This window comes from Peromyscus eremicus, chromosome 12 (assembly GCF_949786415.1).
Source record: "Peromyscus eremicus chromosome 12, PerEre_H2_v1, whole genome shotgun sequence".
NCBI lineage: Eukaryota > Metazoa > Chordata > Mammalia > Rodentia > Cricetidae > Peromyscus > Peromyscus eremicus.
This window is the reverse complement of record NC_081428.1, coordinates 56576114-56596982: the sequence shown is the minus strand read 5'-3', so window position 1 is coordinate 56596982 and position 20869 is coordinate 56576114. Positions and strand designations below refer to the sequence as shown.

The 20869-nt window shown below is 44.4% G+C and overlaps 1 protein-coding gene and 1 non-coding gene across 2 annotated transcripts in view; both read left to right on the top strand.

Moving 5' to 3' along the window:
• The window catches only part of Gpr156 (G protein-coupled receptor 156), a 62967-nt gene that overhangs the window by 19641 nt on the left and 22457 nt on the right, over positions 1–20869 (top strand). The window contains exons 3-4 of the mRNA XM_059277492.1: positions 15818–15947; positions 16164–16274. Coding sequence (XP_059133475.1) covers positions 15818–15947; positions 16164–16274 — 241 coding nt within the window. The remainder of the gene's footprint in view (positions 1–15817; positions 15948–16163; positions 16275–20869) is intronic.
• On the top strand, positions 17138–17299 carry LOC131922993 (U1 spliceosomal RNA). Its single transcript, XR_009382456.1, has one exon. It is a non-coding gene; the product is annotated as a U1 spliceosomal RNA (small nuclear RNA).

Here is a 20869-nt window from a genome sequence, read left to right as displayed (position 1 = left end):
AGACACCCTGAGCCTTTAAAAGAAATAGGAGGAGGAAAAGAAAGAGAAGGTGGCAATACCAACTGGCCGTGCTGTTTCTGGGACACCAGGATGATTCTTTCCTTTCTGAACTTTCACTTTGGATGTGGCATGGCCTCCAGCCTAGGCCCTCCCCCAGAACCTGGGAACACCTGGCTTCTGGGCCCATGAAAATTAATGGCCTGGTTTACTTAGCACTAAATTTCATTTTATAGCAAGACCATCTCCAACCTTCATACCATAGCCACCACCTCCTGTGGGCCCTAGACACTCCTGCTGTGAACTGTTCCCACAGCGCCTGAGATCGGCCCCTGGTGATCCCGACACAGGCCTGGATGGACATTAAGCAGCTATGACCCTTTACGTGTTGGAACTTGGCCCCCAAACCCAGTGTGGCTTTGTGGGTCTGGGCTTTTGTCTGTTTTCAATCAGGTACCCCACCAGCCACCAAATCAGGTCAGCATGCCGTGGGGTAAAGGCTAAAGGGAGTAGACCAATGCCTGTCAAAAATCTGTTCTTTCCTTTCTGATGGCCCATGGCCCTGCTCAGAGTCTTAGACCTGGGAAGATGTCCCAGCCAGCCTGGGCCTGACTGGCCCCACCCTTCCCTCGTTGGGCACTGTGAGGGTTTTCTGCCTGATAGACTGACTCACACTCACAGTCTGCCCTTTTGTGGACTCTGTCCATACTTTTCTTCCCCAGAATGTCTCCTGTACACACCCTTATGTATTCAGTCCTTCACTCACCCCTGCCTGACGTTTCAAGTTTTTGGCATCTGTCTGTGGGTCTACCAGACTCCTGAATCTAAACTCTTCTCATTTAAATTCTTTGGCTAGTGTTTGTCAATGCTGACAGTATTTCTATCTGGAAGTGACAACACGCATCTTTGTATGAGAACGCAGATAAACATCAGCCTTCCCGGTTAGAGCCAGCTCCCAGAGCAAGAGACATAAACACCTATTAGTGGTAGCTCATTTTGGACAGAGTCTATTATGGAAATATTGCTTTAAAATTATATATATGTATGTATATGTATATATATGTATATGTATATATATGTATATATATATATATATATATATATATATAGAGAGAGAGAGAGAGAGAGAGAGCCTGTACTCTCTCTTGGATGATAATGATCATTCTAAAATTTACTATATTTCACAGGTTAAAAATTATAGCTAGAAATGAAATATATTATAAAAATTATAAATAGAAAAATATTGTAGGAAAAGCAAGCATTTTGTCTATAATATCCTAAATTTACATATCTGAGCCTTTTCTTTTTGTTGCATGTACTTTTTTATCTATGTGTGTATGGTGATCATGAGCATGTACATGCTATCGTGGGCATGTGGCGGTCACAGGACAACTTTCAGGAGTTTGCTCTCTCCTTCCACCATGAATGTACCAGGGATCAAATGCAGGTTATCAGGCTAGTGACAATCATCTTTACTCACAGAGCCATCTCACTGGCCTCGTATCTGAACTCTCAAATGGCAGTTTATCTTTCAAGTGTTCTAGAAGTTCTGCCATACTCGCTCAGGATCTCTTTACACCTCGCTGGTCTTTTCCTTTCTCGGCTTCTGAGCAGTCTGTCCTCACTTACTAGGAGTCCTGTCTGTCACGTGTGTTTTCCTCCCACAGAACTTACTTTTCTCTTATCCTAAAAGTGGCTAATGTCAGATAGTCCACATTAATATACTCTGAGGACTTAGCCTAGGCATCAGGCAAAACTAGGTGGCTCCCTTCCTTTCTGTCCTGACGCCTAGGCTAAGGTGGGAAAAACAGTAAAACAGAAATGTGCTTAGAAGGGCGTCATCCTCAACGAACCGTTGAGTAGGAACCTCCCGGAGCTGCGAGATGACGGTTGGAATGCACGGGCTCTTTTGGTGTCTTTGGATATGGGACTCACACACCATACATCAACCCTGTCTTTCAAAAGTTGCCGGTCGAATCCCGCAGTTGGGAAGCCATCATCAGACAATAAGTTTAGTGTTCGAGAATCACTAATCCCAGAACATTTCATTTTCCCAGTACTCTGTGCAGGCTTGCAGTTTCCCTCCATTTTCTCCTTCCCCAAGCCCCCGGAAACCAATTAGTCTTTCTATATCTGTGGGTTTATCTATTCCAGACACTTCATGTAAATGGATTCCTAGATTGATGACTGACTTCTTCTATTCAGCTTAATATTAGCATGTTTATTAAGTATATCCATGCGGTAGTATCAATCAGCATTTCATTCCTTTTTGTGGCTGAGTAATATCCCATCATATGGGGCTGGAGAGATGGCTCAGAGGTTAAGAGCACCAACTGCTCTTCCAGAGGTCCTGAGTTCAATTCCCAGCAACTACATGGTGGCTCACAACCATCTGTAATGAGATCTGGTGCCCTCTTCTGGCCTGTAGGCATACATGCAGACAGAACACTGTATATATAATAAATAAATAAATCTTTAAAAAAAATAAAATAAAATAAAAATATCCCATTATATGGATACCACACATTTTGTTTATTCATTCATCAGTTAATAGATACTTGGTTTTTCCTGCTTTGGGGCTGTTAGTAAATAAAATGATGCTCTGAAAATTCACATACAAGTCCTTGTGTGAGCATACGTTTTGCATGCCATGAAACAGAGTTTCATGGTAACCGTTTAATCTATGTTTAAAACTGTTGATCGAAATGGCTACACCATTTTACAGTCTCACCAGCAACCTATGGGGTCTCCTACTTCTCCACATCCTCACCTATGTCCATATGCATTTCCTGGTCAATTCCAGACATTCCAACAGATAGAAAGTGTTGCCTCATTATGGTTTTCATGTCCATTTCTGTATGACCAATGATGCTGAGAGTTTTTCCATATACTTATTCATCATTTCTGTATCTTCGCTGGAGAAATGCCTATCCAAATCTTTTGATAATTCTAAAAAAAAAATTATTACTTTAGGAATGTATTTAAATTAGTGGATGTCAAACTTGGTTTGTGTTAAACTCTCCTACGAAGCTTTAAAAAAAATCTTCATGCTGGGGTCTGGAGGGATGACTCAGAGGTTAAAAGCACTTGTTGCTCTTGTAGGGGGCCAGGTTCAGTTCCCAGCACTGACAAGGTGGCTCATAGATGTTGGTAACTCCAGTTCCAGAGAACCCAGCGCCCTCTTCTGGCCTCCACGGGCACTGCATGCTCATGGTACACATATATACATTCAGGTAGAACACTTATATATATAAGTGCATCTTTTAAAAGATGATGCTTAGGCTTGGCTCCAAGTTAAATCAGAATACCAAGCAGACATTTAAAAAAAACTTTCCAGGTGGTTAAAGTTTTTGACAACCATTGCTATAGAATAGCTGAGCAAGCTCATGATACTGGCACAGAAACATTAACAACATAGAAACATAGACATTATGCAAGTCATTTTAAATCAGACTCAAATATAAGTCATAAAGTGGCTGATGGGGCCAAAAGGCTGTGATTAGCTATTTAATAAGGGGGGGGGGTTTAAGGTATTAGAATGAACGCCGCTGTAACAGGAAGTTACAACCCACCTACAGCTAGAGAAAATGACCTAGCTGTGATTCTGATCTAGGAGATACTCCCATGAGGTGACCACGTGTGCATACGGATTAAAGTAAATGTGAGTGACATGACACAATTAAATCCGTGAGCCCAGAAAACTTATCTCAATAGCTGATGTTCACTAAGGGGAAAAAAAATGTTCCCTAGGAAAAACTGAAAGGTGTCTTTGAAAGTCACAGGACAAATGGAGACTATTTTTAAAGACGTGACTGGAAGCGTAGAAAAAGAGCAAGTAAGAGATTTTCAGAAATCTAAGCCCACGAAGATGTGATGGTCACAGTGGTTACCCTTGGAGGGAAATGACATCTCTCAAAGCATGTCAGAAACAGAGGCAAGCAGGAGGCTCACGGAGTATGTCAGGTTAGGAACAGGGTGTCGGGCATATGTGTTAGACAAAAGAAGTACTTTTGAAGAGAGTTAAAGACACATAAAGGGATTATTTTAAACTCTATTAAAAAAAGGAAGCTTGAATGACGTGGCCGCTTCTGCTGCTCTATGGGGACCCAGGGCCTGTTCCACATACAAAAGATGATCAGCCGAACTAATTTCACATCTCTGAGTGTGTTGAGAAGGACATCAGAGCTGTTATCACACCCAAACTGCCTCCTAAAGGGACCCGGTGGCAGTTATCAAGTATGTTTCTGGGTTTTTCAGATTCCTGTTTAGGCAGCCAAAATAAACACAGGTTAGCGTCCAGAAGGCTTCCAGGAGAGCATCTTCTCTTGATGGTTCCTCTCGCTGAAGCTCTGGCCCCCAGCCACCCCTTCTTATCACCAAGCCTCTTAAAAGAGCACCCTCATCAGCCACCTCCATCCATGCATCTGAAGTTCGTTCTTCAACCCATCCCTCCGACTCCACCGAAAGGCCATCATAAAGTCTGACTCCTTGCTCGGGTCACTGAATCAGCGGCTGCTTCTTAGCCACAGTCCTCTTCAGCTCTTAAAGATGTGCTGACACTGTTAACCATCTCCCCTTTCTTCCTTTCCTTCTTTTCTTCTTTTGACTTTTGTTTGTAGACAGGACCTCTCTAGGTAGCTCAGGATTGTCCCGGGACTCATGATCCTCCTGCTCTTGCCTCCCAAATGCCAAGATCACAAGCATGTGCCACTGTGCCTGGCTCCATTCTCCTTCCTGAACATTCTCTAGCCCTAATTTCTGCCATTTATAAAGTCCAGTTCTAGGGGGCTGGATAGATGGCATGGTGGTTAACAGTGCTCTTGCAGAGGACCCAAGCTTAGTGCCCAGCACCCACCCCAGGCAGTTCACAGCCACTTTTAACTCCAGCTCCAGGGGATCCAATAGCCTCTTCTGGTCTCTGCAGACAATACACTCATACACACACACACACACACACACACACACACACACACACACACACACACAATTAAAAATAAAAACAAATTTTTAAAAATCCAGTTTTACCTCTGTGCTTATCAGTTGCTTCCAGTAGTTCTAGAATTCCATCTACCCACTTAATGTTGATGTCACCCTGGGTTCCAGTCTTGACTTACTTCGTACCCTGCGCCTTTTATTCGGGCTTGACGTCTCCTCTTTAGTATCCTCAGCCATGGCTTCCTCTGATCCCAGTCTGACTTCATAGTTGCCGTAAGGGTTTTTCCACAGTTAGTCTAGATTCATTGGCTAAAAGCAGACTCTAGTCACTGGTCTTACTCTCCCCTTGACCACGTAATTTCCATCTTGTTTATTAATAGTGCCATGCATCCATACCCACTCTACTGTCTCCCATGCATGCAAATACTCACCAAGTCTCAGCTATATAACTTCTGCAATGTCTCTCAAATCTATCTCTTATTATCCAGCTCCGTTGTTCAAGTATAATCTTAATTTGTTTTTTTAAAGATTTGTTTATTTATTTTATGTGCATTGATGTTTTGCCTGCTTGTATATCTGTGTGAGGCTGTCAGATCTCCTGGAACTGGAGTTACAGACAGTTGTGAGCTGCCATATGGGTGGGAATTGAACCTGGGTCCTCTGGAAGAGCAGCCTGTGCTCTTAACTGCTGAGCCATCTCTCCAGCCTCATTAATTTGTTTTTATTGGGATGGTTGTTATGGCCCCCTAGTAGGTCTTCCTCATTGTTTAAGCTTCTGATCTTTTGTCAATATAACTTAAGAAACACAGCATGGTTTTCTAACACAGACTTGGGCTTGCCTACACAACTCCTTAGGTGAGCATTTAAGGTTTATGGGGGTTTTGTTTTCGAGATAGGGTCTCACTATGTAGACCAGGCTGTCCTGGAACTGTTTGCCTCTGTCTCCTGAGTGCTGGGACGAAAGGCATGGGCCACCATGCCTGACTTGCACTTAAATCTTTATGTTTTGTTTGTAATATACAGTCCCCACATTTTCCCTTAGGCCGTGCTCCAGCAGGTCCTGTGTGCATTGATCACCTGCCTGTGGCAGTTCCGTTCTTGTTTTATGACTCATTTGTCACCAGAAAAACACTCCTTCATCCCTTAAAACCAACTCTTGTCTCTTAACATGAGGCTCCTGGGCCAGACTTAGCAGAATCACCCAGAAACTTGCCTGAAATACAGTCCTAGAGTCTACTTAATCCAAAACTCTTGGGGGTGATGAGGACCAGCGGTCTGTGTTTTGACAAGCTCTCCCGTGATTCTGGTCATATTAGGATTTAAGAACCACTGCTGTAAGACCCAATTCCTTTATCAATCTCCATGTCCTTTGAACAACCCTTACTTTATTGCAGAATTAGATGTACTTATTCACTTACCCATTTCCTCTGCTAAAGTCTGAGTCAAGTACTACTTTATTGTACTCAACATCTACCGTCATGCCCAGCACTAAGAAGGAGATTGATAAGGATTGAGTACATTAGGAACTAGGGAGATAGCCCGGGCAGTAAGTGCTTGCTGGGAAGCCTGACAAGCCCTCAGTTCAGTCCCCAGCACCCACAGAAACATGTCCGATGCAGTGACAAGCACTTAGATTCCAGCACTGGGGAGGCAGTGGGGATCCCCAGAGCTCACTGGGCAGTTAGTCTAGTCAAATCCATGAGTTCCAGGAAAATAAGATACTCTCTCTCAAAGGGTATGGTGAGAAGGGGCTGGAGAGCTGGCTCACAGGTTAAGATCACATCCAGTTCCAGGGAATCTGACATCCTCTTCTGGGCTCCATGGGTGCCCCTCAACACAGACACGTGTGTGTGTGTGTGTGTGTGTGTGTGTGTGTGTGTGTGTGTAAACAAAAATAAATATTAAAGCCAGGCAGTGGTGGTGTGCGCCTTTAATCCCAGCACTCGGGAGGCAGAGCCAGGCGGATCTCTGTGAGTTCGAGGCCAGCCTGGTCTACAGAGAGAGATCCAGGACAGGCACCGAAACTACACAGAGAAACCCTGTCTTGAAAAGCCAATAAATAAAAATAAATAAATAAATATTAAACTCTAAGGTGACAAGTCACTGAGGAGGACGCTGATGTCAACTTCTACATGCACACTTATATGAACCATACATACATAGATAAAATTAATCATAAAAATTCAGCATACTGAAATATACCTTCTTCCCTACAAGATATATTCATGGTAATCAAATGGAATCTAAGGCTTCTACTCATTTTTTAAAAGATTTATTCTTCTTTTTCTTTAATCAATGGGTGTCTTGCCTGCATGTCTGTGTACCACATGCATATAGTACTCTCAGAGACCTGGAGTAACTGTTGTGAGCTGCCATGTGGGTACTGGGACTGGAACCCAGGTCCTCTGGAAGGGCACTCAGGGCTCTTAACCACTGGGCTATCTCTTCAGCACCCCAAGGCTTCTACTCTTAAAGGCTGATACATCACACACACACACACACACACACACACACACACACACACACACACACCAATACTAAATGTTAGCAAAAGTGTGGGAAAACTAAGTCTTGCATGCATCACTGCATGACAATTTAGTAATTTCTTGGAAAATTAAACACATACTGTGTGGTTCAGCCATTGGATTACTGGGTACTTACTCTAGGGAAATGAAAACATATGTTTACACAAAAACTTATGCCTAAATATTTATAGTAGCTTCATTTGTGGCACTCAAAAACTGGAGACGTTGACAATGAACTGTCTGAAAAGGAAATCAAGAAAACAATCTCATTTATAAAGTGTCAAAAAGTCAATGAAACAAAAACTTGGGATCTTGAGAGGAGACTTGGGAACTAAAGCCCTCGCTACACACATTTGAAGACCCGAGTTTGACTCTCCAGAACCGACTAAAGCTGGGCATGGTAGTCCTTGTAGCTGTAATTCCAGGGTTCTTTTTTTGTTTGTTTTTTTGAGACAGAGTCTCTCTGTGTAGTTTTGGTGCCTGTCCTGGATCTCACTCTGTAGACCAGGTTGGCCTTGAACTCACAGAGATCCACCTGGCTCTGCTTTCTGAATCTGGGATTAAAGGCGTGCGCCACCACCGCCAGGCTAATTCTAGGGTTCTTAAGGTAGAAAGTAGAGACATGAGAACCCCCAGTGGCCCATGGCTCAGCTAGCCTGGTGTCCAAGGCAGCCAACAACCAAGAGATCCTGACTCAAACAAGGTGGAGGGAGAAGATGGATGCTTGAGGCTGTCCTCTGACCTCCAAGCATGTACCCACACCCATAGACATGAACATGCACACACACACACACACACACACACACACACACACACACAGATACACTCATCACACACACACACACACACACACACACACACACACACACACACACGGTTGTTCCTTTTTCATCAGATTATAGGAAAGAATATGTAATTCCTGGCTGTCATTGTGCGGAGCCAACCCTGCCGAACTATTGCTGGGGCCATGGCTTAGAGATACCAGACAATGGCGGAAACCCAAGAACCCAAAGCCAGCTGCAGCGGGAATTCAGACTGGATTCCAGCCAGTGGGTAAAATCAGGAGGCATGCTGGGAAATCAGCCAAGGTCCTCGGTCTGAGCCAGCCCTGGGATCTGAAGACACAGGCGAGTCCCCGTGAAGAGCACCGAAGGCTGTGTGTGCCACAGAGTGGTTCCTCTGTGTCTGCGCTTGCTGACACTGACAGGCAAAAATGGGGTCTCTGGGGAGGCAGCTGAAAACTCACGGCCTGCTAACACTACGACAGGATGTTAGCACCCAGGGTCAGAAAGGCCTCTGAGAAAGGTGCATTAATCAGGGAGGTGTCAACAGGGTTCTGGGCAACTGTGACCGATTTGGGGAAGTGAAAGGATGCTAGAGGAAACCAGAGTCAGAGAGTGTGGGTCACTCGTGCCCGCATTGACCCCAACGGAAAGCCACATGCCAGTCTTTTCATGGTAAAACAAGAGTCAGGGCAGGGTGTGAGCCTCAGGGCCCTGGGACTCCCGTCCTGCCCTGGACAACTGATGGGGACAAGGCAACAGGGAGCAAACAAGTCTTCCTTCATGGCTCTCTTACTTCTCATTTTTCTAAGGCCTGAACCCCTAATACGCATCTAAATCTAATGATTCGAATTAATTTAACAGGCCGGGCGGTGGTGGCACATGCCTCAATCCCAGCACTATAAAGGCAGAAGCAGGTGGATCTCTGAGTTCGGGGCCAGCCTGGTCTAGCGAGTGAGTTCCAGGATAGCCAGGACTACACAGAGAAACCCTGTCTTAAAAAAAAAAGAAAGAAAGAAGGAAGGAAGGAAGGAAGGAAGGAAGGAAGGAAGGAAGGAAGGAAGGAAGGAAGAAAGAGAAAGAAAGAAAGAAAGAAAGAAAGAAAGAAAGAAAGAAAGAAAGAAAGAAAGAAAGAAAGAAAGGAATTAATTTAACAGACATTTAATAAGGTATCACTAAGAGAGAGCCCCCTAGAAGGTGCTCATAGGCACAAAGGTAGGGCAAACTCAGTCCCAGGGTCATGAATCCCCAGATTCTGGACTGATGGAGAACCATTCTTGCATGGATTCATGGATTCAGCACTCCTCCCAGATTCCCAGACACACCCTGGCCCAACATTCTCCTAACATAATAAACCTGAAGACTGAAAAGAGGCAAACGAGGGAGCAGAGATGGATTCGTAGCCACCTGGGGCTGGCGCCCTGTGATTGGATGCTTCAGATGGTCAATTGTGTTTGTGCTTTTTGTCCTACTTAGAGCCAGGGTGTCTGCTCTGGCTTTTTTTGGAAGTGCTATAAGAGTCTTGCTAGAAATCGCTGGTGGCCTTTCCTACAGCTGCGGTGGGAGGGAGAGCGGAAGTGGAAATTGCAGCCTGAACGATCACAACCCGTGTGGAATTGGAACCCTCAGGTCGGAAAGCTTGAGGAAAAGGGGATTTTCTTCTGTGCGTCTGTTGTCCACTCTTGCTGTTTAAAAGCACATTTAGAATATTTTACAGTTGTATGAGACGTGGAAATATACATTTGGGAGTTAATTTTAAAAATAAAAATCGATACCAAATGTTACCATAATACTCCTACATAAAGCAGACTTCCTTTATAAGGATGCTCTTGTGGCTTTTGCTTTCTCCTCACTAGGAGTGTGTCTTCAATGTGCCGTTCACTACTGTCCCACACTTGAGCCGGCACCATGAGGAAATGGGCATTGGCTCTGAAGTGGAAATCTAAATTTCCATATTTCAGCTTTTAAAACAGATGCAAGGATGCCGTTTTGAATTGATACTCAGTTATGTTTGTAGCCCAGGAGAGCTATGAATTCTGAAATATATGTACTGTAAATCTATATGCATTTTGATATATTAAATTTATATAGCATATATATATATTCTACTGGCTACAGGTAAAGGCACTTGTCACCAAGCCAGACTCTCTGAGTTTGATCCCCAAGACCCACACAGTAGAAGGAGAAAACCAACTTGTGTGAGTTGTCCTCTGAACTCTATGTGCATGCCATAGTACTCAGGTGCCAACACACACATAAATAAACGTAATTTGAATTTTTAAATCTGTATATTCTCATATGTGTGTGTTAAATAGCCCTGGATACTGAGAAAAGAACTGTTAGTGTTAAATGCAACTTGTATTCTCTTTTAAAGGAGGAGTAAGAAAAGTATCCTTGTAGTGAAAAGGTTAAAAACACAAGGAAGTAGCCTCCTGAGCTGAGGGCAGAGGTTCTATCTTTTTTTTTTTTTTTTTTTTTTTTTGGTTTTTCAAGACGAGGTTTCTCTGTGTAGTTTTGGTGGCTGTCCTAGATCTTGCTCTGTAGACCAGGCTGGCCTCGAACTCTCTGCCCAGCTCTGCCTCCTGAGCGCTGGGATCCACCTGGCTTAATTTTTTTTTTTTTTTTTTTTTTTTTTTTTGTGCCATCTCCATTTTCTTAACGCTGTGATAGGTTCCTATTCAGGAATTAATGTTTGACACAAAATGACCCTCAATGAGAGGATAAGCAAAGCACTGAGGCCATCGGCTAAAGGAGAATCTGGGGCCAGGATATTCGACAAGTTTCCTTTCATACCTAATAAGCAAAGCTTTTATTTGGATGATCAGTTGATCAGGCTGCAAAATCCACCACATCTCTGGAAACCAGGTCAGTCTGCTCTTACGGGCTAAGGAAGTGAGGCAGAAATGCACGTGACTGGCTTGCTGATAAGCCAGCCGCAGGGGAAAGGTGCTGTAGCTAGCATGATGTGAAAAGGGAAGAGCTGGGAGGGACCTTGGGTCTCATCCGCTCTCACCAACCACGTAGCTGTTCTGTAGCCTCTGCATCCAGTCCCTTACAGCGTCAGTAACTGTTGGCCCAAAATGGCAGGTTGGTGGGTTGGAAATTTTGCTCTCTCCAGGTTAAAACAAAGCTGTACAAGCACCGAGCTTGCTTTGAAAAGCAAGGGAGCTTAGAGAGGCCAGGCCCACCCAGCACTTGGGGCTTCAAGATATAAAAGAAGCCATGCTTCTATGCCCAGCTGCAAGCAGTAAGGTGGTCCAAGATCTGCAGCTTTTCTGAAATCCGGGAGAGCAATGCATGCTGTTCACTTCTGTCTCTAATGTCAGCTGAGAGTTGGGAACCTTCACTGTCATAAAGATGAGGTCTGCTGTCACGTTGCTGGGCCCTCGGGGGCCCTCCTGACCACATGACCCAGGAGATGCGTTAAACAAAGGCATTTCCTGGGAGAATTCTCCAGGAAGGATTTGGCCAATGGAAAGGAACCTTCCGAGGAGCCTGATCTCATTGGAGACGAGTGAACATACGTGTGTACATGCATATGTGAATGAATGAATACTCCCACAGATGTTGTGGTTTCCTAGAAACCGAGAGGGGGGCGGAGGACACATGGCCTCACAAACACCCTGTTAGGATCTCTCGTTTATTTTCAGGCTTCGTTCAGCAGGGTGCTGGGAGGGAAGCCCAGGAGAGGCTCACCCACACAAGGTTTGTCAGTGAGGACTTATTACGCTCAAAACCCATGGTCTGCAGAAACCCAGAGCAATCGGAACCCCAAAATAACTCTGGTCTTTGTATGTGCAGTAACACCAGGGAAGTCCTCAGCCATTCCATGAAAGTCCAGAGAGACACCCGGAAGTCACTTCTGTTACCCAGCATGTGCCCCCCCCCCTGTCTAACACATGGACATTAAGCCAGCTCACGCTCCCCTCTGACTTCTGACTTCCAGTGACTGGAGCACTTTGGCTCTGTCTACAGGGGCTTGTAGTCCCCTTGGAGGAGGAAGTTCCAGGATAGGAGCTGGGAGAGCAGCTAGGAGGCCACTGCAGGGGAGGCTTTGATCAGTTGGTGGCAGCAGAGGTATCAAGAAGGAGCTGGGTTCCAGTTGCGTTTCCAGACGAGAACCACTGAGATGTGGAGACAGATTGGATGTGGGAGGTAAGCAGGAGTCAGCAATGACTCCAGGGTTTTTACCCACGCAAACACAAGGATGAAGTGCTCCTGCTGACCTGGAGAAGGTTGGTGGAGGGACAGCTTATGAGACAAGACAAGGAGTTCAAATCTCAATGGACTGTAGTTTAAAAATTAAGAGAGAAAGAAAGTGCCAGGTGTGGTGGGGCACACCTTTGATCCTAAGACAAGGCAGAGGCAGGTGGATCTCTGTGAGTTCAGTACCAGTCTGGAACACATAGCAAGTTCCAGAACAGTCAGGGATACACAGTGAGACCCTATCTCATTGGGGGTGGGGGAGGAGTATGTTTAAAATTGCTGAAAGTAGAACTATTTCAAATGATAAGGACAAAGGAGTCAGAGACCCTGAAGCAAAATTAAATGAAATCATTATGATGAAAGGATTTAGAGCTTAGGAAGTTGAAAGGTGACATTGAGCTCTTTGGATGGTCCTCCATGAAGGCCCAGGAGGGATGAGGCGTCAGGGTGATGCGGACGTGAAACACTAATGGTCAGAGGTCACACTAGCATTAGTGTGAGGTGTGTAGACTTTGAATTGATCAATTCAAACCTTAGAAATGGGCAAAACAGCAAACAGATCAGATCTGCGGCACCATACCAGATCCTATAATAAAACTGGAGTTTTGCATGCCATAGATTTATTATCTCTTTGTAACATAGTATAGATCAAAATCGGTGGACTAAATGAGAAACTCAACAAATTCTCGGGATTGAAATCTTTTTTTGTTTCACTGCAGAGCTGTGGATGACTCCTCTATTTATTTTTAGGTGTGATGGAACTCAATAACAGGAACCAGAGAGATGGCTCAGAGGTTAAGAGCATGCATTACTTACTGCAGTTCCAGAGGCCCCAGGTTCAACTCCCAGCACACACATGGTTCACAACCATCTGTAACTCCAGTTCCAGGGGATCTAATGCCTGCTCCTGTCTTCTGAGGGCACCAGACATGCAGCTGATGCACAGACACCCATTCACATTAAATTAAACAGAACAAAATGACCGAATGCTAGCCTTTACATCAACTTGTGAGGCATCTTATAAAGTACACCCTGTGATGCCCTAAGGGAACTTTCCTTCTAGTCTAGCCATAGCTTGCCAGGCTATGCCCCCCAGCCCTTCCCAACCCTGAACCATGTTTCCAAATTCAGTAACTCAAAGTCCCCTAGCTCAGAGGGTAGTGTTTGAGCTGATGAATGTCACAGGCATCTGAGTCTGCTAGACTTCAGGAGAGACGACAGTGCAGGATTAAACAAGTTCTACAGATGCTTATTTCCATGTCCTGAGATTTCACTGGAGAATAGAAAACTTGAGAGAGCCCTTGCCTCACATTTCCAATCAATAAACGAAAAGGAAGAGGAAAAAAAATGAGATTGTTATATAATTCTTAACCCCCACCCCCACCTCGTCTCAGACTGCTAGTCACCTAGTCTAGACTTTTAACGTGAGTCTTGCTGTTATAATTAAGTATTTAATATTTAAATCTCCTGGCTTTGTGAAATCTGCATGTTTGTAGGTGAGTGAAAGTGTTCAGCTTCGTAGACTTCATCATTTAGTTCAACAGATAACTAAAATGACATGGTGGCTGAATACCTCCCAACGCAGAAAGACAGTCCCCAGATGAGTCATTCACCTGCTGAATTGGAGCTGATTGACATTTAAGTGGCTTCGCAGGTGTTCCTTCAGCCAAACAAAACAGGTTAATCATCTCCTATTCATTTTTTTTTTATGAGATATCCTCAGTAAAACTTCTCAAGGAAAATACCAAAAAAATACACGTCTGAGTCCATGGCATATGTATCTGAACGATGGGTTTACATCAGTGCTTGAGACAGGAACACTAGAGAATGCCCGTTTAAGCAAAAATAACTAGACTGGTGGGTTCCTCTCCACCAAATCAGAAAGGGGGAGAATTCCAAATCAGGATTCCTGCAATACTGGAGTGTGCAAATGAGACCAAATTAGGGTGTTCAAATAAAGTAGGTGCAGAGCAGAGGAGGGCAGCAAAGCCACCCATCAGTGAGGCAGACAAAACAGATGTTCGGCTGTGAGGTCCTGCCATGAGGAAGTCACCATGATGCTCATGGCTTTTGTCCAGGAGTTTGTGAGAGGCATGGAAAAGGGTCTCAAATCCTGCTCTTACAGAAGCTCAGACATCAGTGATCCCCGAAATAAGCCTGATTTCCCCCTTAGATGAACTGATTTGCACGCTGAACCTCTGCTAGTGCCCAGAGTTTGTCTGGGACCCCAGTTAGCCACATTCCCTGGGCAGTTAGCCAGCTGCCCACTGACTTCATTTTGCCCACTCCCTTAATCCCCTGCCTTGGATCTCTGCTTCCTCTTTTTTCAGTCAAGTAAGAAAAGCAAAGCAATGTGTATGTCTAATAATTGGTGTATATGAAGCACCTCAAACCTCTTTCCAACTTGTAGTCTCCCTTACAGCTCAATTCTGTGAGCCCCACGCTGTCTCCCTGTGTACCTGATGCTAGTCGACGGCATACACTGACCTGTCCTTTAGAAGCCTTTAGGACTTCACTGGCAAGGTTCTCATCCTTCTCTGGTGTCCTCTGTGTGCCGGGGGCCAGGCTTCCTTTAAAACTCTGAGTTATGTAAGCAACAGATGCAAGAATTTCAGATTAAAAAAAAAAAAAAGCCAGTAGGGCTGCAGAGGTGGCTCAGTAGTTAGGAACCCTTGTTGCTCCTGCAGAGGACCAGGGTTCAGTTTCCAGCACTTACATCATCAGCTCACAACTGTCCGGAGCTCCAGTTCTGAGGAATCAGGCACCTTTCTTTGTTCTCTATGGGCGTGAGGCACACACATGACACACATATGTACATGTAGAGAAACGTGCATAAACATAAAATACAATTTTTAAGTCTTGTTTGTTTGTTTGTTTGTTTTGAGGCAGGATTTCTCTGTGTAGCCCTGGCTGTCCTGAAACTCGCTTTGTGGACCAGGCTGACTTCGAACTCACAGAGATCTTCCTGTTTCTGCCTCCCAAGTGCTGGGATTAAAGGCGTCCGCCACCACGCTCAGCATAAATTTCTTTTTTAATTAGACATGTTGACACATGCCTGCAATCCCAGCACAGGGGTGGTAGAGGCAGGAGGGTCAGGAGCTCAAGGGCATCATAGCAAATTTAAGGCCAGCCTGGGCTACATTATGTCCTATCTTAATATATATATTTATACATATACATATACATAAAACAAAACAGGACTTGGTTTAAATGAATGTAAATAAACCGTAGGTTTTTTGGAGGGCACACAGTGGCTCTTCCCAGTGACTGGGGCTGCAGTGGAGGTCATCCTGGGAAGAAGTATTGCTCTGGCATGTCTTGGACTCCAGTGCAATGGGTCATAGCTATACCACTCTTGCTATTTCCACCTAGGATTGTGAAGATGTCCAGCCCCAATCTGAACATTGTGACCTTACTGGGCAGTTGTCTGACTTACAGTAGTGCTTACCTTTTTGGGATTCAAGATACTTTTGTGGGGAATTCAGTGGAAGCACTCATTCAGGTAGGTGACATTTTGAAACTTTGTTTCAGACACCGTGTTGAACTTTGATAATGGTTCATGCTCATGGCTCTTCCTGTGAGTGGCAGTTATGTGTCTGTGTTATGGGCATATTCAGTGAGGCCCGCTTTCCACCCCACGTCCTCCGTGGGCCTGAGACACTGAAGATCGATGAAGGTTCCGCTTGTGACTCTTTCTCCTGTCCTCTTCCACCCTCAGACGAGACTGTCCATGCTGTGCATTGGGACGTCCCTCGTGTTTGGCCCTATTCTGGGCAAGAGCTGGCGACTCTACAAGGTGTTTACCCAGAGGGTCCCGGACAAGAGAGTGGTAAGTTGGCAGCCGGTCCACAAGGCTGGGTTGCAGCAGGAGCTCCACGGTGGCTCGGAGCTGGGGGAAGTCAGTGCAAATCTCTGGGATGACGATGACGGTAGGATGGCTGGAATTCTTGCTCCGTAGTTCCATCCTTGAGTCACGTGGCTCCCTCCGTAAAGCCCCACCCAGACTTCTAGGACTGCGAGTGAGTGCTGCCGGGAACATGGGCTGCTTGAAGTCCACCCACCCCAGGCTCCATGGGAACCTGTGAGCTGGCCAATACTGGCACAGTGGGAGCGAAAACAAGATGCCCAGAGAGGCGGGCTCTTGGCACAGACCGGAACTGCAAGCGAAAGAGTGAATGTAGAGAAACTATTGCAAGAAGCAGAATGGTTCCTTTCCCTAGAGCGGGTCTTTTCCATGCAGGCCATTCCCTGCACTGAGATGGGCATAGCTAAGGCAGTGAGCGAGAAAAGGGCCTCAGCGAGCAGAATTAACTGCGGAAGCCATGCAGCAGCCAGGTCACCCACATGTCCCTGGCATCCAGCATTTATTATAACCATACTCTAACGTTTTATCAGATTCCCTGATATGACTGTCCAGACCTCAAAGCCAGACCGTGGGCTCCTTCGGCTGGAGACTCCCCAGACCTCATATATAATTCTGTCAGACTACTTCTGTGTAATTATGGGATTTTCAAACCAAACATTATTGAATCACGGTGACTACTTAGCAAAAGTTGTAACCACACAGATGCAGAAAGTTGGTTAAATGGAGAGAATTCATCCCTCTTGATACCTTTTCCAAAAATAGCTTTTTTTTTTTTTTTTTGAGGCAGAATTGACAGACAAGAAACACAATATTGAAAGTGTGACATGAAGCTTACCTGGTGGGGGGCACCATGATCGGGAAGGTGGTTTTCCCAGAGAGAGGCTCACCCTTTGCTCTTGGGGTGTGCTGACGCCTGAGATGTCCGCACACACAGGAAACTCGACTGTGTAATTTGCGGTAGTGAGGGACTGTATTAGCCCTCTCTCTTGAATAAAACATGTAATATTGCCGGGCAGTGGTGGCGCACACCTTTAATCCCAGCACTTGGGAGGCAGAGGCAGGCAGATCTCTACAAAGCGAGATCCAGGACAAGCACCAAAACTACACAGAGAAACCCTGTCTTGAAAAACCAAATATATATCTTAATCCATAAAACATGTGATCTAGCAAACTCTACCATCCCCAGATGTTCAACATCCTCTACCCATTGTTACATTTGTTACATTGTTACATTGGCCCTCCCTAAACGGAGGACACCAGTGTTTTGCATTCTGGCATTAAAGATTAGTTTTCACTTTCCAGAGTTTCACATAAATGGAATCATGGGCTGGAGAGCTATCTCAGCAGTTAACGGAGTTGGGTTCCCAGCACCCATGTCAGGCATGCGCACATTTCTGCACACAGGTGCACACATGCACATAATTTAAAACTAAAATTTTAGATTTTAAATCTTTAAAAAAAACAAGTTTTAGACATTTATTTTATTTTATGTGTAGGAGTGTTTTGCCTGCACATATGTATGCATACCATGTGTGTGCCTGTGACTGAGGAGGTACAAAGAGAGCATCGGATGCCCCAGAACTGGAGTTACACATGGCTGTGAGCCGCCACATGTGTGCTGGGAACCAAATCCGGATTCTTTGCAAAAGCAGCTAGTGCTCTTAACCACTGAGCTATCTCTCCAGCTCCTAAAAACAAAACATTGAAAAAAAAATTAAGGTCATCCTTAGCCACATAGTGAGGACATATGAGACTCTATATCAAATAAATAAACAAGTAAGTAAATAAATTGAAAGACCCTAACCCTTCAGGCTTACACCCCCAAGCCCCAGGAAATGAGGAACTAAAAAGCTAGTTCCAAGGGCAGACTGACTCAGCCATTACTCAACTACCTCCCTGCCACAATGTAACAATATAAAGAGATTTCTATTAAGAGATGCGCTCAACTGTGACTGGAATAATTGCAAGTGTTCCAGGAAGGACCACTGTAACCTTTGTGTAAAATTCACTCCCACCCTGATACCCCCCTTGAGATTTCGGGAAGAATGTGCATGCGGACCTGACTGTACCCACTCTATGATCACTCTGTGATCAGACCATGATCTTATGAAATTAGCCTCTAGACATAAATCAATCGAAACGAAATTGTATGGGAATTGTAATCTTGTGGCTTTTGTGGGTTTTTCCTTTAAAAGTACCTATGTGGCTGCAGTAAGATGCAGTAAGACTCTTGCCCTTAGGACAGAAGAAGCCCGTCTGTACAGTCGCTTCAATAAACCTCGTGCTGTTTGCAGCAACTGGACCAGAGTCTGGGTTTTTGGGGCGCCCACTTGAGAAGGTAGAACCCTAGATTTTGGGGTCTATCAAAATGAAAATAAAATTTTGCTCCTGGTGACTGTTCAGTGGGAATAATGTCTACTGTGAACTATGCAGTGGATAATCTTGTTTAGTTTGGTTTATTTTATTCATGTAATTATTTTGAATATAACTACTCATCCCTGCTGCTGTGTACATCAATTGTTTATCCATTTACACGTTGATGGAGTTTGGGTTGTTTCCAGTTTGAAACTAATACAGATAAAGATGGTGTGAACATTTGTGTACACACCTTTGCATAGATAAAAACTTCCCTTTCTCCACATCTCTCTCCACCACCACCCCCCCACACACACACAAAGCCGGGTGGTGGTGGCCCATGCCTTTAATCCCAGCACTCGGGAGGCAGAGCCAGGCGGATCTCTGTGAGTTCGAGGCCAGCCTGGGCTACCAAGTGAGTTCCAGAAAAGGCACAAAGCTACACAGAAAAATCCTGTCTCGAAAAACCAAACCAAACCAAAACAAAACAAAAAAACAACAACAAGCAAAATTTCCCTTTCTCTTTGCTCAAAACCTGAGCCTAGAATGGTCTGCTCATATGGTAAGTGTGTATTTAACTTTGTTTTGTATGTTTTTGCTTTTGAGGCAAGGTCTTACTGTGTAGCTTGCCTGGGACTCACCATGTGTTGCCAGGTTGGCCTTGACTTCATAGATCTGCCTGCCTCTGCTTCCTGAGTACTGGAATTACAGATGTGTGCCCCCACATCCAGTGCTAACTTACTCTTTGTGGATCATGCTTTAGAGGTTAAATATAAGAAATATTTGCTTGATTCATGGCACCAAAATGTTCCCTCCTGGATTTACTTCTAGAAATATTAGAGGTTTTATGTGTGTGAGAGAGACAGAGACAGAGATAGACAGAGACAGAGACAGAGAGACAGAGGGGTACACTTACCAGCATATGTATGGTCCTCTCCTTTCACCATGTGGGATCTGAGGATCAGCTCAGGCCAACAGGCTTGTTGGCAAGCGGTTTGACCTGCTGAGCCCTCTAACTAGATCTCAAACAAGTTTTTAAGTTGGTTTGCCAATCTGCATAAAATCATGTTGGGATTATGACTGAAAATGAAATTAAATCTAAGATCAAACTATTGAGAATTGATTACTTGACCATGTTGGTTTTTAACCCATGGCTATTGTACATTTCTCCACTTCTTTAGGTTTTTATTCATTTACCTCAGCAATATTGTGTATTTCTCAAGTATAGATCTTTCACATATTTTACCAGATTTATTACTCTTGGTTATACATTGCATGTTTTATTGTTTTGTAAACTATACTTTTTCATTGATTTTTGCCCAGATACAGACAGATAGGTGGGCTTTGGTGCTGATCTTGTACGTTTCAACCTTGCTAAGTCACATAATAGTTCTAGCAGCTTTGTCTTCTGAGACGGTCTCACAATATAGTCCAGGTTGACCTATGTATTCTAGGCTGGCCTCGGAGCCTGGTGTTCCTTCTGTCTCTGCTTCCGAAATGCTGGATTACCGTCGTTCTAGCATATGCAGATTTTCTAGCAACTTTTTAATAGACTCCATTAGATTCTCTGTATTGATGTCATATCACCTGTGAATAAAGAGCTCTTTTCTGATAGAATCTGTAAAAAAAAAAAATTGTACAACTTCAAATTGAGGTGACGAGCAAAATATCCTTCAATTATTGTTGTTTTATATAAATATGTGTGTCTGTGCACCATGTGCATGCAGTGCCCAAGGAGGCCAGAAGAGGGCATTAGATCCCCTGGAACTGGAGTGACAGATGCTTGTGAGCATTGGATGCTGGGAATTGAACCTCTGCCGGTGCTCTGGAGGGATGAGCCCTCTTTCCAGCCTCCTTCAATTAGTCTTGACTTATCTGGAAGGCATTCCCAATCCCCGCTAAGCATGGATTGAGTGTGTGGCTTATGCCAGTCGTCCTAGCACTTGGCAGCAATTTGGTGAGTTTGGAGTCAGCCAGAACAAGACCCTGTTTCAAAAACAAAACCACAAAAAAACAAACAAACAAACAAACAAAAAAACTATTATGTACATGTATGAAAATGTCATAATGAGTTGTATTATCATGTATAATTAATGTATACTAGTAAAAACATTTTAAAGAACAAACAAACCATGGATGTTGGTTGCAGTTTCATAGGTCATTCTTCTAGTTGTGGAAGGTTCTTTTTTCTCCCAAGTTCCTGA